This window comes from Fibroporia radiculosa (genome assembly GCF_000313525.1).
Source record: "Fibroporia radiculosa TFFH 294 genomic supercontigs, scaffold510, whole genome shotgun sequence".
In the NCBI taxonomy this organism is placed as follows: Eukaryota; Fungi; Basidiomycota; class Agaricomycetes; order Polyporales; family Fibroporiaceae; genus Fibroporia; species Fibroporia radiculosa.
The window spans coordinates 440-16827 of NW_012133216.1; the positions used below are offsets into that span (position 1 = coordinate 440).

Sequence of the window (16388 nt, forward strand, 5' to 3'; positions counted from 1 at the left end):
GGGTGTCGACGACGCGGCCTGCGCGAGCGCTCGCGGCTGGTAGGCGCGCGCGCGCTTAGCGCTTGGCCGTTGGCGGTTGCGGAGCGCGGGGCGCGTGCGCGGGCGGCTAGTTTCTAGCGCCGGCGTTTTGGGGGACGGAGACGGGGACGGGAGGAGGCGAACGAAGGAATGGAGGAGCGAGCGAGTGTGAACAGGCGAGGCGCTACGCGTGCGGGGGGCCGACTCGCTCGAATGATGTGATACAGCGGGTGGCTGGCTGGCTGGCTGGTTGTTGAACGTTTTGGGCCGTGTGCGGGCGGTCCCCAGAGGCAGTTTGAGGTTTGGGGCGTGGGCGGCCGTGGGGCGGGGAGTCACTGGCTGGGAAAGAAAGGAGTGTCGCGTCCGCGTCCCCGCTTACAAGGTCGGCTGCGACCGCGAGCGTATGGCGAGGAGGCGGCGTGTGCGGCGGCGCGCCACCATTCGGCGCTGCGTGCGCCCGCCCGCGCTGCAGACTCTGGCCAAGGGCGGGCGGCGATCGCCACATCATCCGCCACATGCCACACGTCCGCATCGACATCGCGCACAACTGCCAGCGCCGGCGGCGCCCCGTTCGGCAACTGCGCGCACCGGCGAGATGCGCGGGAGGGCCTGGCCTGGGCGGGTGCGTGCGGGGGGTTCCGATCCAGGACGCTGCGTCCCCTGTCTGTAGACGGTGTGACTGAGCATGCGGCGTGGGCCATCTAGTCGACTCCGTCCCGCCGTCGACGCCCCTCCCGAGGCCCAGTGCGCGGGGGGGGGCCGTCTCGCACTCTCGCTGGTGCCACACACACGCTCGACGCGGGACGCGTGCGGTATTTGGGTTTCGAAGCCGGGCCCCGCAGGCAGAGGCTGTCCCGCGTGCACGTCTGTCCATCTCTGGTGGCCCGCATCCAATGATGGCGAGGACGCGCGCCGGTGCTCGTCTGCCAGCACTAGCCCAGCCGGCGGTGCGTCTGATGTCGTGTGGCGACTGTTGACTGGGACGGGTGGCGCGCATCCGCTGATGGCGCGCACCGTCCTCGCCCGCGCGCACTGCACCGCACCCTGCTACAGCAGCTATGAGTCGATCATGCGCGCCGGTCAACCACAAGTTCATCATGGCGCACGAGGGTCGGCGCGGCGATGGCCATATCTGCATGTTCGGTGCAGCGCCGTCGGGCCAGTGCGCACTCACTCGCAGAGGGCCCCCGGCGGATCCCCACGGGCGAGTCCACTGCTACTGCTCGCGGAGGCAGAACAGCCGACGTGAGCCCATCCCGACGGGCGTAGGTGACCGTCGCGCGCCGTCGATCGCATATCCCGACGGCGACGCGGACACGTCTATTCCGCCAATGACCTCACGCGGGGTGCAGCCGTCCAAGGCACGGCGAGTGTTCAAACGTCCACAGACCCGTCGGGACCCCGCGTCCTATCAGCATCCGCCACCCCGATACCGCGCACCGGGCTATCTACGCCAGGCACCACCACGCCCAGCCGTTCCCGGGCGTCGCTGCAGCGTGCTCGATACCCCCACGGCCGTCTCATCCTGCATGTCTGACGTCGACCGCTGGAACGAAACGGCGCGCAGCGTTAGAATAGCCTCCTGGAAGCCTACAGATCCTGGCGCACACCTGCCGCGTTCTATCGGGAAACTGGGTCATTCTGATTGGCATTCGCATGGACGCACGCCGCAGCGGCCCTCGGGCACCAATGGGCAGCCCCTACTGTGTACTCGGGAGCGCGGCTTCGTGTGCCAGGGAGCTTTGTGGCGTCCACGTTGCGCGACTTTGATGCACCGTCTCGTCAGCTGCGAAAAGCTAACGTGAGCTCCGGTTCTACGAGTGCGAGGGCGCGCCTGCGAGCCCGGTTGATCAATGGTCCGCTCGACAGACGACAGACGTATCTACAGCAGCGGCCGCGGTGCCCCCACCGTCCGCCTCGTACCCCACCGCCGCGCCGCCCACCGTCGATCGTCTGGGAGGGGACGGCACGCGTCCGACGACCGCCCGGAGCGTATCGAGAGAAGTGCGTCGAGGGGCTCTCTGGCCCCGCCCGCGCGCCTGGCCGGGCCACTCGACGGCAGGGCGTCTCGAGATGCGGGGGAGGCACGAGGACGGATTCGCGTCTCCGTCTGTCTGCGCCCACATCAGCCGTGGTGGTGATCATTCCGATACTCTGCCATTCTACGCCCCTCCCCTGCTCGCGGCAATAGTGCGCGCGTGCGCGAGCTGAGTGGATCAAGTGCTGCTCGAGGGCCCTCCGACATCACGTCGGACGTTGGCCCTGGTGGCGTCTCGACACGCGTTTCTGTTCTCCTGTCTGCACATGCATACTTGCGCTAGACGACCTGCTTGCTGGGTGGTGCTGCCAATGCCAGCTGCCAGAGCTTACTTGTGGGTGCAGCGACTTTGACTCACTCATAGCCTCGAGGCCCGGGGCGTGCCTCGCCTAGTCTGGGGTGTACAATGTAAGCGCGGTCCAGTTATAGACCGACTGCACCCGCTGTGCCGTCCCATCCCAGACAAGCGTGAGCTCGCTGTCATTTCCTCTCTCCATCGGGATGTGTCCGAGGCCAGTGGCGGGCTAGCGCCGCGCTGGAGCGATCCGGAGTGGATCGTCTGCGTTTCGGGCGTGCGAGAGCCGATCTGGCGGCGCCCCAGCTTCTCGAATGGAATGCACTCGGGAGTCTGGTCTGCAGCGGCCAGTGCGCAGATCCGACGCACTGAACGCATGAATGCCCCGTACTTCAATCGTGCCCGCACAGCCCATCACCTCGCGCCGCCCAAGTGCCCCGTTCCCTTGTCCGCATGCGCCCTCTCCACGATCCGCCTCCGCGCCCGCCCCCCGTCCGCGCAGGCAATCCGGGTCTGTCCAGTTTGTCCCTCTTCCTGTTCGGAGAGGCAGCTCCGAGGGAGGACGAGGAGGCCCGACTGCGAAGGCTCGTGCGCCGTCGCGTCGCGTCTCCCGGAGGCCACCGGCGCACGACGCAGTCCCCAGTCCGAACATCCTGCAAGCGCTGCTGCTCGCACTCGCCGCCCCCCACTACGCGACCCGCCGACCCCGCCGTCCGCGCCGTCGCGTCCGCACCCCGCTCACGCGGCGTCCACCGCCAAGTGTTGGACTACGCACGGAGACGCAGCGTGTCCCGCTCCGCCATATACGCATGCTAAGAGATAAGATCGACGTATGTACGACAAGCACAGCGCTGCGCGATAGCATATCTGGCCAAAAAACACACACTCTCTCTCATTTGTGCTCGTACGGCGCACGCAGCGCGCTGGCACAGCGCGCGCGACCAGGGAGCGTAGAGGCGGCTAGGGGAGAGTCGACGTCCGCATCCGAGCCCACCTGCTCTCCGGTGGGTAGGGCGTGGGCGGCCGCATTTGCCTTCAGGTGCCGCTCCGCGTCCCCCCAAGCGAACCCGTAGTTGCTGTTCTCTGGGACCACGATGCGGCGCAGGTTGGGGAACAGCTCCGAGAGCATCGCGGCCACCTCGGCCGGCCTGTCGCGGATGCACGAGTACCCGAGGCCCAGCTCGGTGACGCGTGCGTTGGCGACCCACCCGCCGCGCCGCACGTCTCACGAGGACCTGAGCCGCGTCTGGAGGGGCACGGACAGCTTGCCGAGGCGCGGACAGTGTCTGTTGAAGAAGGAGAGCCCCTCGGGGGTGCCTCTGGGCCTGCCCTCCCCCCCCCACGCGTTCATATCGTGGCAGCTGATCTCGAGTGCCTCCAGCCGCGGCCACGCCGTCGCCATCGCCGCAAAGTCGCTGTCGTCCAAGTCGACCAGGAATCCCGACCTACCTGACCTCGAGGACGCGCAGATTCGCGAGGACGTACAGGTCCCGCAGTACCGACGAGCGCGATGCGGGGGGCGCGGAGAGACGGGTGGCGAGCCTGACGGCCGTCAGCGACGCGCGCGAACAGCTGCCGCGGAGCGCCTTGAACAGCACCTGGAACGAGATCGGCTCTCCGCCGTCCGCGTCGACCCGAATCGCCGCCAGCTTTCTGAAGTGCCGAAGCCGCGATCAGCGTCGTGCGAGCCTCCACCGTCCGATTGCGGAGGGCGATCGTGTCGACCGAGCAAAAGACCCGGCTCCGTCGACGTGGGGGGGCGGGCCGATTGTTCAGAGCTGAAGGCAAGCCGAGAGAGGCGGCGCGCCGACGACAGTTCTGCAAACGTCTCCCAGAGCATGGGCACGTCGCAGATGATCGAGAACGACCGCAGGCTTTTGAGAGACCCGAAGGACCCCGGCGGGAATGGGAGATGTTTCGGGGGCACTCTCATAAACCGGAGGTCCGTGCTGAGACACTGAAGTCGCGGGCAGAGGCGGGGCAGGGACCCCAGCAAGGCGTTCAGCGTTGAGTCGGCGATCGACGACGACAGCTTCACTTTTGTCACGGAGGGTCCGAGAAACATGATGCTGTAGTCGAAACACGAGGGCGCGCAGGCGCGGCGGCAGGCAGTGAGTTCGCGGATGTTGGGGAACAGGATGGACGGTGGCCGCGAGGCGCTGAGAGCTCTGTAGACATGGTTTGCGAGGACGACGACCGGTGTATACAAGTTGTCGTGGCCGGTGCAATTTGAGGATTCTGGCTTCAGGCGCCGGATACGACGGGCGTATACGTGGAACCGGGTCCAATCCCCGGGCAGTATAGCTCTGCGGAACGTCTAAGAAAACAAACGCACAGCGTCAGGAAGGTTGCTTGACGCAAGAGAAAATGGCATCGTACCAGAGACTTCTCGGGCAAGACATTCTGATACGTGACGCCCGACTCTTCCCATAGGTCGTCGGGCATGTACTTGACAAGGTTCGCGATGCCGGGCTGTGTATGCCATAGGATGTCTAGCGCAGGTCCGCTGAAGGCCCAACACGTCTGCGCCAACGCTCCGATGTCAGCGTAGTAGATGTCATTGTCGTCGTCGCAAAGGTTGCCCATGATCATGTTCACGAGCTCGGCAATCAAGAGAGCGCGATGCATTGTACTGAACCTCAGCTGGAGTACTCCTTCGAGTTGAATTTAGATGCAAGGAAACGGTCAAGCGGCCCAGTATGACTTTTGTGTACTTACAATGCAGCAGAGCACCCAGCGGTCGTGGTGCCAAGTTTGTCCGATGACAGGACGCGCTCAAGATCTAAGCCAAATGAAATGCGTCAAAGTCCAGAATTCTGAATTTTCAGACTTTCTCCCGAATCCAGCAGAGATTGGCAGCTTCTTAGGATTATGAGAATGACTATGTCTGACAAAAGATGGTGGCTGCTGCAAAGGATCACGACGGTGAGCCGGATCTGAAGCCTCAGCCAACTGGGATTAGTCCCTCAAGAATCAAAGTACAAGTCACTCGGTTCGTCTCTGTACAGTTGCCATTCTAGGAACTAGATCGTCTACGAACCGATCCCGATTCCCAGCCGACGAATGTCGCGAGATCAGTGTGAAGGCGGCCTCAGGCCCGGGCTCCTCGATACAAGTCGAACTTGGCGTCATGGTCTCAAGTCGGATGACGGAGGTGCGTGAGTATGGCCGAGTGCTATACTCGTGGCAGTCGCTTTCACCTGCGGATGCCGGTTCTGTAGCTGGCCTGTCGCCATTAACATCAGCGTGCGCCGTTTTGATGACTCATACCATCGTCCATTGAACGTGGCTATTCATATACCTCATAGCTGTTTGTTTCCTTTTCTGCCCTCATTATGTTCTTGGCAATGGCCTCGCTAGCCGAGATCATCCCATACCGAGTGCCCAAACAAGGAGTAAGTAGAATATAGGCTGGCACTCTCCCAAACTGTCTGTCGCCTAAAATGTGAACCGTTGCCTCGTGCTCAATTTGGCATGCTTTAACACATTGCCATCGTTTCATTATAATTGATTGTGCCAAGACGACGAAATGGCTAGTGGTGTTGACAGTACCTCCCGATAACTGCGTTTCATTGGCTGACATCTTCACATAACAGATCACGTTCACAAGGTATGCATTGTATCACATTCCCACCTCTCATCGTTCTGCATACATATCACTCATAAACTGCAGCATGCAGCATGTTTCAATTTCCCGTCAAATTGGATCGAAGCGGCGATAGAATACCCAAGCGTCCACAAACTCTTCGCCGGAGCCGTCGGCTTTTTTCAGCCATCCAGCGCGGGGAATGCGTCCTACCTTCGTGAAGTTTAGAGCTCCCCAGAGCCTATTCGATAATGAGTTGTGAGTGCCGTGACGCGAATACCGGTCTACGTAAAGCAAAAGGATTACCCATTCAGATGGGTTTGTTACTGCTCAACATCGAGAATAGGCATTGGAGAGCGGTCCAGGCGTTCAGGAATATTACCGTTGCTCGTAAAAGAATTCCAAGATAACGACAGAACTTACCGAACACTGGCAACGTTGTTGACATAAACCAGGTTTAACACACTTGCTTCATAACCAAGCCGAGGGGCATAATACAAGAATGACCGCGCGAAGGCGGCGCCGATGCCCTTTTCACGCTTCGAGGGCGAGACGAGGAATCCGGCATTGCATATCTGAGATCAAATGCAACGTGATTAACGCGGACGGGGAAGTCCATTCAGAAGGACGAGTTTGAAAAACGACGATCAATAGCAATTTCACCGGCAAGTTCCAAAGCCTTCTAATCTGCCACAGCTTTGGATTTGCAGTCGGTCAAGACTGGTAGTCAACACGATTTCCCCCTGTATCGACGGTTCTAGGTGCTGGAATGACTCACATGTGACGACCGACCCGGATAGTTCGGTTTGATCTACAGGTAAGCGCGTATCTGATTTACTCTCGGATTATATAACGCTGAAGTGTCACTTACATAGTAGCACCTGGCGATACATTCCTCCAGATTTCGGCCGTTGATCGCCTGTTCAATCCCGTATTGCACCTCTACAGCGCCACCGGCACTTCTCTTTTCAGGAGACGCGTCGTTGCCGTAAAGCACAGCTACCAAGACATCCTTAGGGAAGTAGTACGCCTCGAACATCTCCCGCGTGAAATCCTAGCCGGGAAGGGCATCCTGTGGGTACGTTAGACCCCGCGCAAGTTCATCGGAGAACATCATATGCAGGCAGGCGACCAATCCTGGAATGGTCGTAGCCGTGGTGAGTGTGACATGGTGCATCGCCAGAGAACGCGAAGACGCTTCGGGTTCGGCATTGGACGCAAGATCTCACTGCGTGGAAGGCAGAAGACCGGTTTTGCTTGCTCGGATCGTGGTGGGCGCGGACATCGACTGCGAAGAGAAATCGCGTTGAAGCTGCAACGGGAACCTGTAGGCTGGCGAAGATGGGGAGGGATGTTCTGCTGCTTTTGTCGTCCTTATCTGGATTCCAGAGACCATCCGAAGAAAGCGGATGCTCAACTCGAGTTGTCCCGTGGAATGGCTCGGATGCATCGCTGGTTGTCCCACGGAGTAACAGCGTCTGTGTATTACAGTAAGTTCACCGACCGATATACTTGCAATTTTACATTCGCTTCCCATTCGCAGGAATATACATCAGCCGGCCCTCACAGGCAACTTTATGGGTAAAGCGCTCAATGTAGGACTTGACAAAGCGTGTTGGCCTGCCGTCATATCACATCACTGCCCGACTTTCTGCGACACGTAGGGATAAAATAATTCTGGGTGGAGGTGTGGTGCAGATCAACGGATATGAGCGAGTGATTACCACTCGGTAGATGTCAGCGACCTCACTCAAGTTGCGTGGCGGTGGATTATGTTGTGATGACGCTCTACTAGCTCGTGTTCAAGCAAGCAGTGGCTTCAGAGTCGCTTGCGCCTGACAGAGTCGTCCGGCATGAAATACTGTGGATTTAATGCATTCGTATTTTGCGCATTACTATCAATTTCACGTTGATTGTTGATTTAATTAGCCCATCCCTCGCGATCGTAGTCAGATTCTCAATCTGAGCATCTCAGGAATCTTGTTTGTGGTTGCGGTATAACTTTCTACTAGCGAGCATATCCTTCGATGGTTGGGGCTGCAATGAATGTTTATATAGCTGGTACAATAGTCGGTGTACAATTAAAACTAAGTATGTCAGTATATTCATGCGAACACCTTGGCAAAATATCGAAATTCCTAATCGAAAAGTCATTGTCCCCGCGAATCTGTAACCTGTCCAATAACCACAAAGCCTGGCATCAGAGCTCAAGTCCATGCATGCATATCCGAGTTCATGTGGCCGCGGGAGCCCCCCTTCATTGATTCAAATGTTTCGCCATTGTGTTTGGGTTCAGAGGTGAATGTGCTGGTCTCCAGGTCATCCCGCAGGAGTCGGGCAAAGCAAACTTGGACGGTTTTATGCAGAAGGAAAGGGGGTTCGCGTTACCCCGCGCACGTCGCTTTATTCCATACGCTTCCTACTGCTACGGGCTACGAGCTATGTACTTCTGGCTAATAAAGAGAAAAACGAAAGAACACAAACAATTCAGTATCGCACAACACCAAGAGTAGCAGCCTTATTATTGGGAACATCTAGCCTTCGCTCACAAACTTGGTTCAAACACATAGCACAGACACGCGCCGACGAGAATCATCGTCAAGGATCTACAAGATGCATGTCATCAGAAGTCTTCATGCACTGATCGCAACGGGCTTCGAAGCGTCGTCTTTCTTGCCCGCGGCAGCTGCCTCCGCCTGCGCGACTGCCTTCTCTGCTAGGCTCTTCTTCTCCTCCATCTCCTTCAGTTTCTTTTCGAGCTCAGCCGCCGTCGCAGACGTTGTGCTTTTGTTGAAAACGACGCTGCGATGCTGGCTCTGCGAGCTCATCGAACCTGCTTCTGGCGTCTGCACACTGACCAGCGGCGCGGTTGTTGACAATCCGCGGTGGAACGTCGAAGGCAGCACGCGTCCCTCGGGATGCTGGAAGGGACATGTCGCTCGCGTACAGGCAGTTCCGAACTTGCATGGTGTGGACGACGTGGTGGTGGATGGACGAGAGGGATGCGTGAATGAACAGTTCGGTCGCGTACAGCCAGCCCCGTATCGACAAGGTGTAGGTGTATGCGCAGTGGGGGCGGATGTTGGCACGAACGTGCTCGGCTTTAAATGATCCGTGGCTAAATAAGGAATGTCAACCATTAAGATGTATGCCTCGCAAGAGAAGGGTACAGAAGAACAAACCATTTGGATTCAGCACTGCCGGACTGACGTGCGCTTTTATGCAATCTTTATCCTTGCAGTTCTTTCCACTCTCACAAGCCTCATTACTCAGAACGACGCCGCTCTCTGGGGTCGCAACCGGCGAAGGATGCGAATAGCGACAAACAGGATTGGTACATTTGAGGCCAAATTTGCAAAGAGTGGGCGACTGGGGTCGTTCCGGAGGAATAAATCCAGGTCGTGCCTGTGATGCGGTACTGGATGTTGAGGATGAGCTGGCGATGACGGGAGCTGGTTTCGGAGCAGGAATCGGCGTGGGTGCAGCTATAGTTGTCGCAGGTGCAGGCGAAGGTGTGGCTGCTGGTGGCGGCGACGACGAGAATTGCACGCCGTCAATTGGCGCGTTGCTTGAACCCGAGTGGCCACCCCTACCACGACCTGCTCCACGCATAGCTCCCGCTCTGCCTCTTCCACGGCCTCTGCCATTAGGACCATCCATATTGGCCATCTGCTGTGGCATACCATTGAACATTCCCATGTCGCCCCCCATCCCCGGTTGCATCGGGAATCCGCCGTTCATCATGGTCGGGTTCATGATGCCCATCGCACCCGCCATTTGGGTCATGAGCGCCATCTGGTTCATCATCATCTCCTGCAGTAAAAGCGGATTCGTCATCCCCATCCCGCCTATGTCCATCCCGCCCATAGGGAAGCCGCTAGCCATCATCATCATCGCAGGGTCGGGTGACCCACCCGTAATTGTGTCGATTCGTGCCTGAATATCGTCTCGCGCGTACGGCGCGTGTCCGTTGCGCGCCGGAGCCATACGGTCAAGCAAGCTCCGCGAACCACCGGGCCCATTGCTATCGCGTGGGTGATGGGGAGCTGGGCCGTCCCTGAGCATTGCACGGGGTCCTGTGGGCAAATCTGTTCGTCGCAACTTGTTCGCGGGACCAGTGGGTGATGGTGACCGCGCAGAGGCGGTACGCTTCTGCGCGGAAGGGGAAGTCGAAGGCAGAGCCTGCGCGATGGCCTGCTGATACAAAGGACCGCCCGAGCGTGGCGCATTTGGTGGGCGTCGGGTATTTTCAGTCGTATGTGGTGGCGACTCGCGCACGGCGGGCGTCGGTGTCGATGTAGAGGCTGTGGTGGCGGACGGAGCCTCCGACTCAGGTGCTCCCTTAGTCGCTTCCGCAAACAACCAGTCAACAAAACTGGGATCTTGATGTCGGTGTTAGTATATTCACAGATATGAAAAAGACAAAACGAACCAAAATCCGATCCTATCACTAAAATGGACGATTAGCGACGCTTCCTGCGCAAAAACAAAACGAACTCACAATCTTCCAATTCAGACAAAATTTGTGCTATTAAATCATCAGTTTTACACGATGGCACAATAAGGAACAAGGACAGACTTGGTGTTTTGTTGTTAATAATCATGATTGTGATGTATTCAGCCATGACCGGGTCTGCAAAAGGTGAGCGATATTGATAGTTTATCGCCACTAATGAACATACCAGCATCAGGACTATACCCCCGCTTCATCAGCTCATCTTGTATGGATGTCTGTCACGCCCGTTTCAGCCATTGCGCATCGAAGCAGAAGTCTATAAACAAACCTGCAAGGCAGCCGAACGTTCTGTCCCAATTGTCAGGCCAAACGCCATTTTTGTGAAATTGAATGCCTTTTGTGTAGTAATGGGGCCTGGAAGAAAATGAACGATGCAATGTAGGATGAAGCAGAGTCAGGTGGGCAAGGAACTGGAAGAGCAGTGCCAGAGTGTGGTCGCTGGCCTCAGCGAGGGAGTCAATTGTGACGACAGTGTCACGGCTTCGACACAGAACATCACGAAAGGGCCTGTCACACTTTGTCTGCTTACAGAGTCCACGCTGCTATTCGCGAATTTCCTGTAAGGGCTCTGCATTGTGCGACCCTTCCAGTCTCCGCTGCCTAACCTCCCAAGTCCGTTCACGTCTCAGACAGTAGAGCTTGCTGCAAGCCTCAGCTGCACGCACTTCGGTAAAAGGATAAACGAGACGATCCCAGGGCGACCCAGGAGGTTCAAAATATGACCCTCCAATGATCGACGTCTAAATATTCACATTCCAGCAAATGGCAGAGTAACTATTTATGAACTGCCGGGGGGGTATATACGAAGAGCACATTGGTACAATAAAAGGTATGCTGCCCGCTTTGTCAAATGGGTATGACAGTTCTGCTAATCATTATCGCGGAAGAAAAAGAGTCTGATGTTGCCTGCCTTCACACAGGTCCAGAAACGCCTTCCCGAATCAGACGGGAGCAACCCTTCTGCGCTTTTGCGGAGGAGTTTGCGGCAGCGTGGTCCATGTGGGCGTGTCCGGTGCAGCAGATCCCCCGGGTGTCGGGAGGAAGGATAACGCCCCATTTGGAGGCACGTTCATCCCACCCAGCTGTCTCGACTCTCGCTCATGTTCACGACGTGGCCTGAAAGTAAGCCGTCCGAGTCAGTATAAAAGCCCCACACTCTCGCGTACAACAGGATGATACTTACTCATCCTCCTCCCTTGCCCTTTTCTTCCCCTTGTCAGCTTTTACAGGCACCCCGCCTAGTGTCTTCAACGGCGCAACGCGGATGCCGCACACATCGTCCCCGTACAAGGAGTAGACATTCTCCTTGCGCCATGCGTGCGACCCGTCCCACAGGGTGTGGTCTTCTTTGAGTCGCCCCAGGTACAATCGCTCAACAAGCTTACGCTTGTTTTGCATCGCCTCCAACTCCTCATCTGCCCACTTGAGCTGCTTGTCCATGTCGTCAACAAGCATCTCCATCTCCGCCAGCTGATCCTTGAAGTCAACCTCTGTGTTGACCATGGTTGCCAGCTCACGAAGGATCACACGGACTCCTTTATGGCTTGCCCCCACTATCGGTTCGACGGGGAGAGCATGGCGTGGTGGAGCATCCGTCTCCGCTGCCAGGCCGCCCTGTATGGGCCTGGATTCTGGTTGTGTTTGTGCCTCAAACACAACCTGGGACCCGGCATGTACAGGCTGCGGTGGGGTAGCTACTGCGCTCAAGTGCATCGATTGCTCTTCTGTTTTAATATCAGCTACTTTCAATCATGAGCCACATAATACCCATGGCCGTGAAATCGCACTTACTCGATGTTGCTCCACGCGACAACTCCCTTTGCACCGGCACGTAAGTTGTTGGGGTGCCTGGTGCTACGCGCTGACCATATAGGGTGCTGGGTCCCGCCACAGGCTGCTCCAACATCGCTTCCGCTGGGCGTTCTGTTGGACTGTCAGATCGGGAAAACATGTAATCAGGTGCGACTAACCTCGCGTTTGTGGGTGCCCCACACGACTGACCGATGCGCTCGGCCTGTCAACAGCTTTTCCCTTTCCTCTCGAATTGCGGGATAGTGCTACAAATGAACACTGTTACTCTCGATGTTCCTGAGTACAAGGGCAAAATAGCTTACCTGTTGATATGCTGCTAATCGCACCCGTCTCCTCTTCTTTCTTTACCTCCGTCTTCAAGGTGCGCGAGGATCTGCGTCTCTCGCGCTTCTCTTCCTCGAGCCTACAAAGAACAGGTCAGATGCGAGCCCCGGCCACTTCTGAGGAGACAACACACGGTGGCACGCCACTCGGGTACTTCGCGCACAACTGGCGAATAATTGTCTCTGTCTTCACGTTAGCCCTGACTCCCTCCCTCTGAAAAACTGTTGTGAATGACAATGTTATCTGAAGTCTATTGGACATACTCGAGCCAGCTTCTGGATCTGAGGACGCGTAAGGGTGCGAAGTGTTGTGGTGTTCATAGTGTATAGGGTAGTGATGGTTAGTAGGGATACGTGTGGAACACAAGGCACAAAGGCAGGAGTAATCAGTGAGATGGTAGTTCAGTGAATGAAGGGACTCAAGGAAGTGGTTTGGTTTTATAGGCGAACAAAGCGAGCCCGCCACAGCGTTGGTAGTGTGTGGCGGTCGGTCCAAGCGCTGTGCCCACAATCTAATCTGATCACAAGCTTCTTATTGATCGAGTTACCCACATCACAAAGCGTTTCCCAAATACAATAGTTCCTTTGTGCGCTGTGGGAGCTTGTGGATTGCCATACGTCGTTTTCCTGGACGAACCTAGGGAGATCTCATATTGTAACCTTAAGTCACAAGACATTCGCCTAGGCATCTAGCAGAGCAAGAAGTGCGAGAGACTCTTAGGTACTAGATACTCATATCGCCACGAAGTGTAAGGCAAGATGGCCGAGCGGTCCAAGGCGTGTGACTCAAGCGAAAGCTTGCCTGCTTAGGCGGGTCTTCTCATCTGGGTATCCAGGCGTGGGTTCAAATCCCACTCTTGTCATCTTTTTATCTTTCGGTCATTGAGCCACTCGGCGAGTGGCGAGGCCGATCCCGTTCGGACCGCGTCTCAAACTCGAGCTCATCCACAACGCCTGTGGACGATCAAGATATATGACATTATACTGCATATGCCTGTCTGTCAATTCGCTTCAATATTGTCTCCCATCGGGTTTTAGTGAAATGTCTAATTCAAGAGTCGTCGCGAGGAGAACAAACGTTGCCGCCACGGAGCTTGGACCCTTTGTTCTAACGTGTGGCGGGTCTGTGGACCCAGGGCCACATATATAAGCGGGGTAGACAAAGGTCTATCTTCAAACTCGTTCTACCAACCTAACCTCCATCACTAACCAGCCTTTTCATATCTCTATACCTCGTTGCCCGATCTCGTGCTTAATTTCCTCCGGCTATGAACATCGTGCACTTACGTACCCTTTCTCGTGTCGAGATTCAGAAGCTGGCTAGGGTAAGTCAAAGCAGCCAATCAGGTAGTTCTGAGCTATATCATTTCCAACAGGCGAATAATATCAAGGCGAATCTCAAAACAACCACAATCATAGAACTACTCTTGGAGCGTAATCCTCCTTCGCCTGAGCCCCAGTATGTTTTATTGATTGCTCCCCCCTGCGCTTACATGAATGACCTTTGTTTCTTAGGGTTGCTGCCGACCCGGCCGGCACTACGTCCAATCTTGTTGATCGGAGTCGCAACCCAAGTCCCTCGAGCTCTCCCCCCCCTCCATCTTTTACACTGCAAACACCCCGACCTCCCTCTCGGACTGCGCATACTGCGGGTGGCCCAAGTGACAATAACGTTACTCGCTTTCTGGCGCCACATGTGCTCCCGGGGGTCTCGTCATCTTTCAATGTTGTCGATGACAAGGATTTTGTTTCCGATGTAGACGAAGATGGTCTGCAGAGTCCTATACGTCGGGCGCGAACGCGCAGTGGTAACCCGAGTCCTCCGGCCTCCGGCCTCCCTCCCATGATGCTCAAAACGCCAAAAGGGCCATCTACTCTTTCTACTCAACCCCCTGCCGCTGGATTGTCCCCACCACGGGCGCGATCTGCATCTTTTGTAGCGCAGTCTAGTAGAAGCTCCAGCCCCTCTTCCATAGCTGGCAATGCATCAGTGGCCTCCACGCGCATGGTTGAAAAGAAGCGTGCGGCAAGTGAAGTACGAATGAGTCGTAGTAAGATTTCTCCCCTCCTGCGCAAAGGGCTTTTCGAGCTGATCTTCGAACGCAGTTCCGCCCGCCTCCGAGTACGCAAGATCATTGATGGAAGCAATGAACCGCTCTTACGAGGAACATCTTCCACTTCAACCTCAGGTTCCTGCCCCTGAATTGGGTTCTCCTGGATCGTCAACGCGCCCAACAAATGGGCGGATGCCCCTCAAACAAATCTACATGTCACAGCCCCGCATAGTTGAATCGGAACGCTCTGTATCGGGAGCGCACACCACTCGGCCGACGTTCGGCGAGAATCCTGCCCCGCTACTGCCCCGCCCGAGATTCCAGTACGAGGATCCACAGCTTGACGAGGTCCCCGCGCCACAGAAAAAGCTGGAGGATGCAGTGGCGTCCATAGCTGCAGTGCACCGTACCTATCGCAAGACGTATGCTGAGGCAGAGGCGCTGCGTGCGGAGGCCGAGGAGTGTTTCAAGGAAGTAGAAGTCCTGCGCTACCGCATTGCGCAGGAGAAGGCGATGCGGTTGCGCGCAATGAAGTATTTCGCGTGGTGGCAGAACAAGAGCCCGTGGTTTACCGATGAGCAGCTGTATGATCACGAGTTTAAGACGGTGACGACTCGCGATGGAATCATAATGGAGATCGACTCAGACGAAGACGAGGCGGATTATGTGGACCTCATGAAAGCACCAGCGTGAGTTTTGCCCTCGTGGAAAAGCTTAACCATCAACTGAAGACACTGCAGGCGGTCTTGCGATAGTAAGACGCAATCAGCGCCGCTGATACCCGAAGGCAAAGGCAAGAAGTGCGTGCATATGATGTTTTATTTTTCATTGATCTGATTGCCCTGACTTCAAGGGGTCATAATGTTCCTGTGAAAGTATTAAAGCAGATGGCAGCAGCGTATGGTGGGCCTCTGGAGAGACAGGAGTCATTTATTGTGCAGACCAACAGGAAGCGCAGTCGTGACCCCGCAGAACAGGAAGAACGAGCTACTTCCCCGAGAAAGCGAGCCCGCAACGTGGTTGGCCCTAAAGCTACTGGTATTCATAGAGGCAGGCAGACGGGGATATCCATTGCTGAAGACACTCCAACAAATCCTCAAGCTTCCGGCTCGGGTGTACCGAAAAGTACAGCTAGTAGGGGCAAGAAGAGACGTCAAGACGCTGACGATCCCGAGACTGCGGGTGCTGATAGTAGGAGCAGCAAGAGGGCCCGCGGGATGCACCCAGGCTCCCCCAGCCAAACCAACCACAACACAAGAAATTCTTCGCGAGCCGTCCAAGGAAAAGGGAAAGGGAAAATGACCGCGTCCGAATCGGAAAGTGAGGACGAAGATCGCATTGACTCAGAGAGCGTTGTGGCCATCCTTAGCGCCATTGTCGAGGACGGAGAGGACGAGGAGGATGCAGGTGACGACTCCCCTATCAAGCTTCCCCCGTCTGTCGCGCGTTCTCCACGGCACACACCTAAAGGCGCGGAAAATCACTTGCCCCGCGCGCTGCATCCGTCGAAAATGAGCACGCAATCACGCTCGGGCCGCAGTGGGAGTCGTATCTGAAGTTTTTTTGTTCTCTTATTTGTACTTTTTTCAGTCTCGTATACCCGTCGCCGCCGCCCCACCAGCCGCCGCAGATGCCATCGATACCCTAACATCGGACCTTTATACCTGCTGTTCTGTCGATTTGGTGCGAAACGTTCAATCTTTACTGCTCTCGCGTACTGTAATTTTGAGATCGACAATTCAATGT

General features: G+C 56.5%; 6 protein-coding genes across 6 annotated transcripts; 2 read left to right on the forward strand and 4 right to left on the reverse strand.

Annotated features, from left to right (window-relative positions):
• Positions 1-1115: 1115 nt before the first annotated feature.
• On the forward strand, positions 1116-2229 carry FIBRA_01199 (uncharacterized protein; the record flags this gene model as incomplete). The annotated part of the gene is made up of 3 exons (XM_012323077.1): positions 1116-1745; positions 1805-1819; positions 1888-2229. 3 exons carry the CDS (start codon positions 1116-1118, stop codon positions 2227-2229), a joined length of 987 nt encoding a protein of 328 aa, XP_012178467.1.
• A 1014-nt stretch (positions 2230-3243) lies between these two features.
• On the reverse strand, positions 3244-4979 carry FIBRA_01200 (uncharacterized protein; the record flags this gene model as incomplete). Its single annotated transcript, XM_012323078.1, has 4 exons — positions 3244-3499; positions 3801-3893; positions 3950-4668; positions 4731-4979. 4 exons carry the CDS (start codon positions 4977-4979, stop codon positions 3244-3246), a joined length of 1317 nt encoding a protein of 438 aa, XP_012178468.1.
• Positions 4980-6048: 1069 nt separating this feature from the next.
• FIBRA_01201 (uncharacterized protein) lies at positions 6049-6976 on the reverse strand (the record flags this gene model as incomplete). Its single annotated transcript, XM_012323079.1, has 4 exons — positions 6049-6178; positions 6361-6512; positions 6716-6748; positions 6809-6976. 4 exons carry the CDS (start codon positions 6974-6976, stop codon positions 6049-6051), a joined length of 483 nt encoding a protein of 160 aa, XP_012178469.1.
• A 1594-nt stretch (positions 6977-8570) lies between these two features.
• FIBRA_01202 (uncharacterized protein) lies at positions 8571-10769 on the reverse strand (the record flags this gene model as incomplete). The annotated part of the gene is made up of 7 exons (XM_012323080.1): positions 8571-9055; positions 9120-10319; positions 10370-10387; positions 10439-10465; positions 10517-10570; positions 10620-10668; positions 10722-10769. The coding sequence occupies 7 exons, from the start codon at positions 10767-10769 to the stop codon at positions 8571-8573; spliced, it is 1881 nt and encodes a 626-aa protein (XP_012178470.1).
• A 625-nt stretch (positions 10770-11394) lies between these two features.
• Positions 11395-12909, reverse strand: FIBRA_01203 (uncharacterized protein; the record flags this gene model as incomplete). Its single annotated transcript, XM_012323081.1, has 7 exons — positions 11395-11569; positions 11637-12192; positions 12245-12376; positions 12424-12510; positions 12568-12668; positions 12723-12802; positions 12853-12909. 7 exons carry the CDS (start codon positions 12907-12909, stop codon positions 11395-11397), a joined length of 1188 nt encoding a protein of 395 aa, XP_012178471.1.
• A 947-nt stretch (positions 12910-13856) lies between these two features.
• On the forward strand, positions 13857-16198 carry FIBRA_01204 (uncharacterized protein; the record flags this gene model as incomplete). The annotated part of the gene is made up of 6 exons (XM_012323082.1): positions 13857-13913; positions 13965-14047; positions 14104-14639; positions 14695-15331; positions 15383-15442; positions 15496-16198. The coding sequence occupies 6 exons, from the start codon at positions 13857-13859 to the stop codon at positions 16196-16198; spliced, it is 2076 nt and encodes a 691-aa protein (XP_012178472.1).
• Positions 16199-16388: the final 190 nt, after the last annotated feature.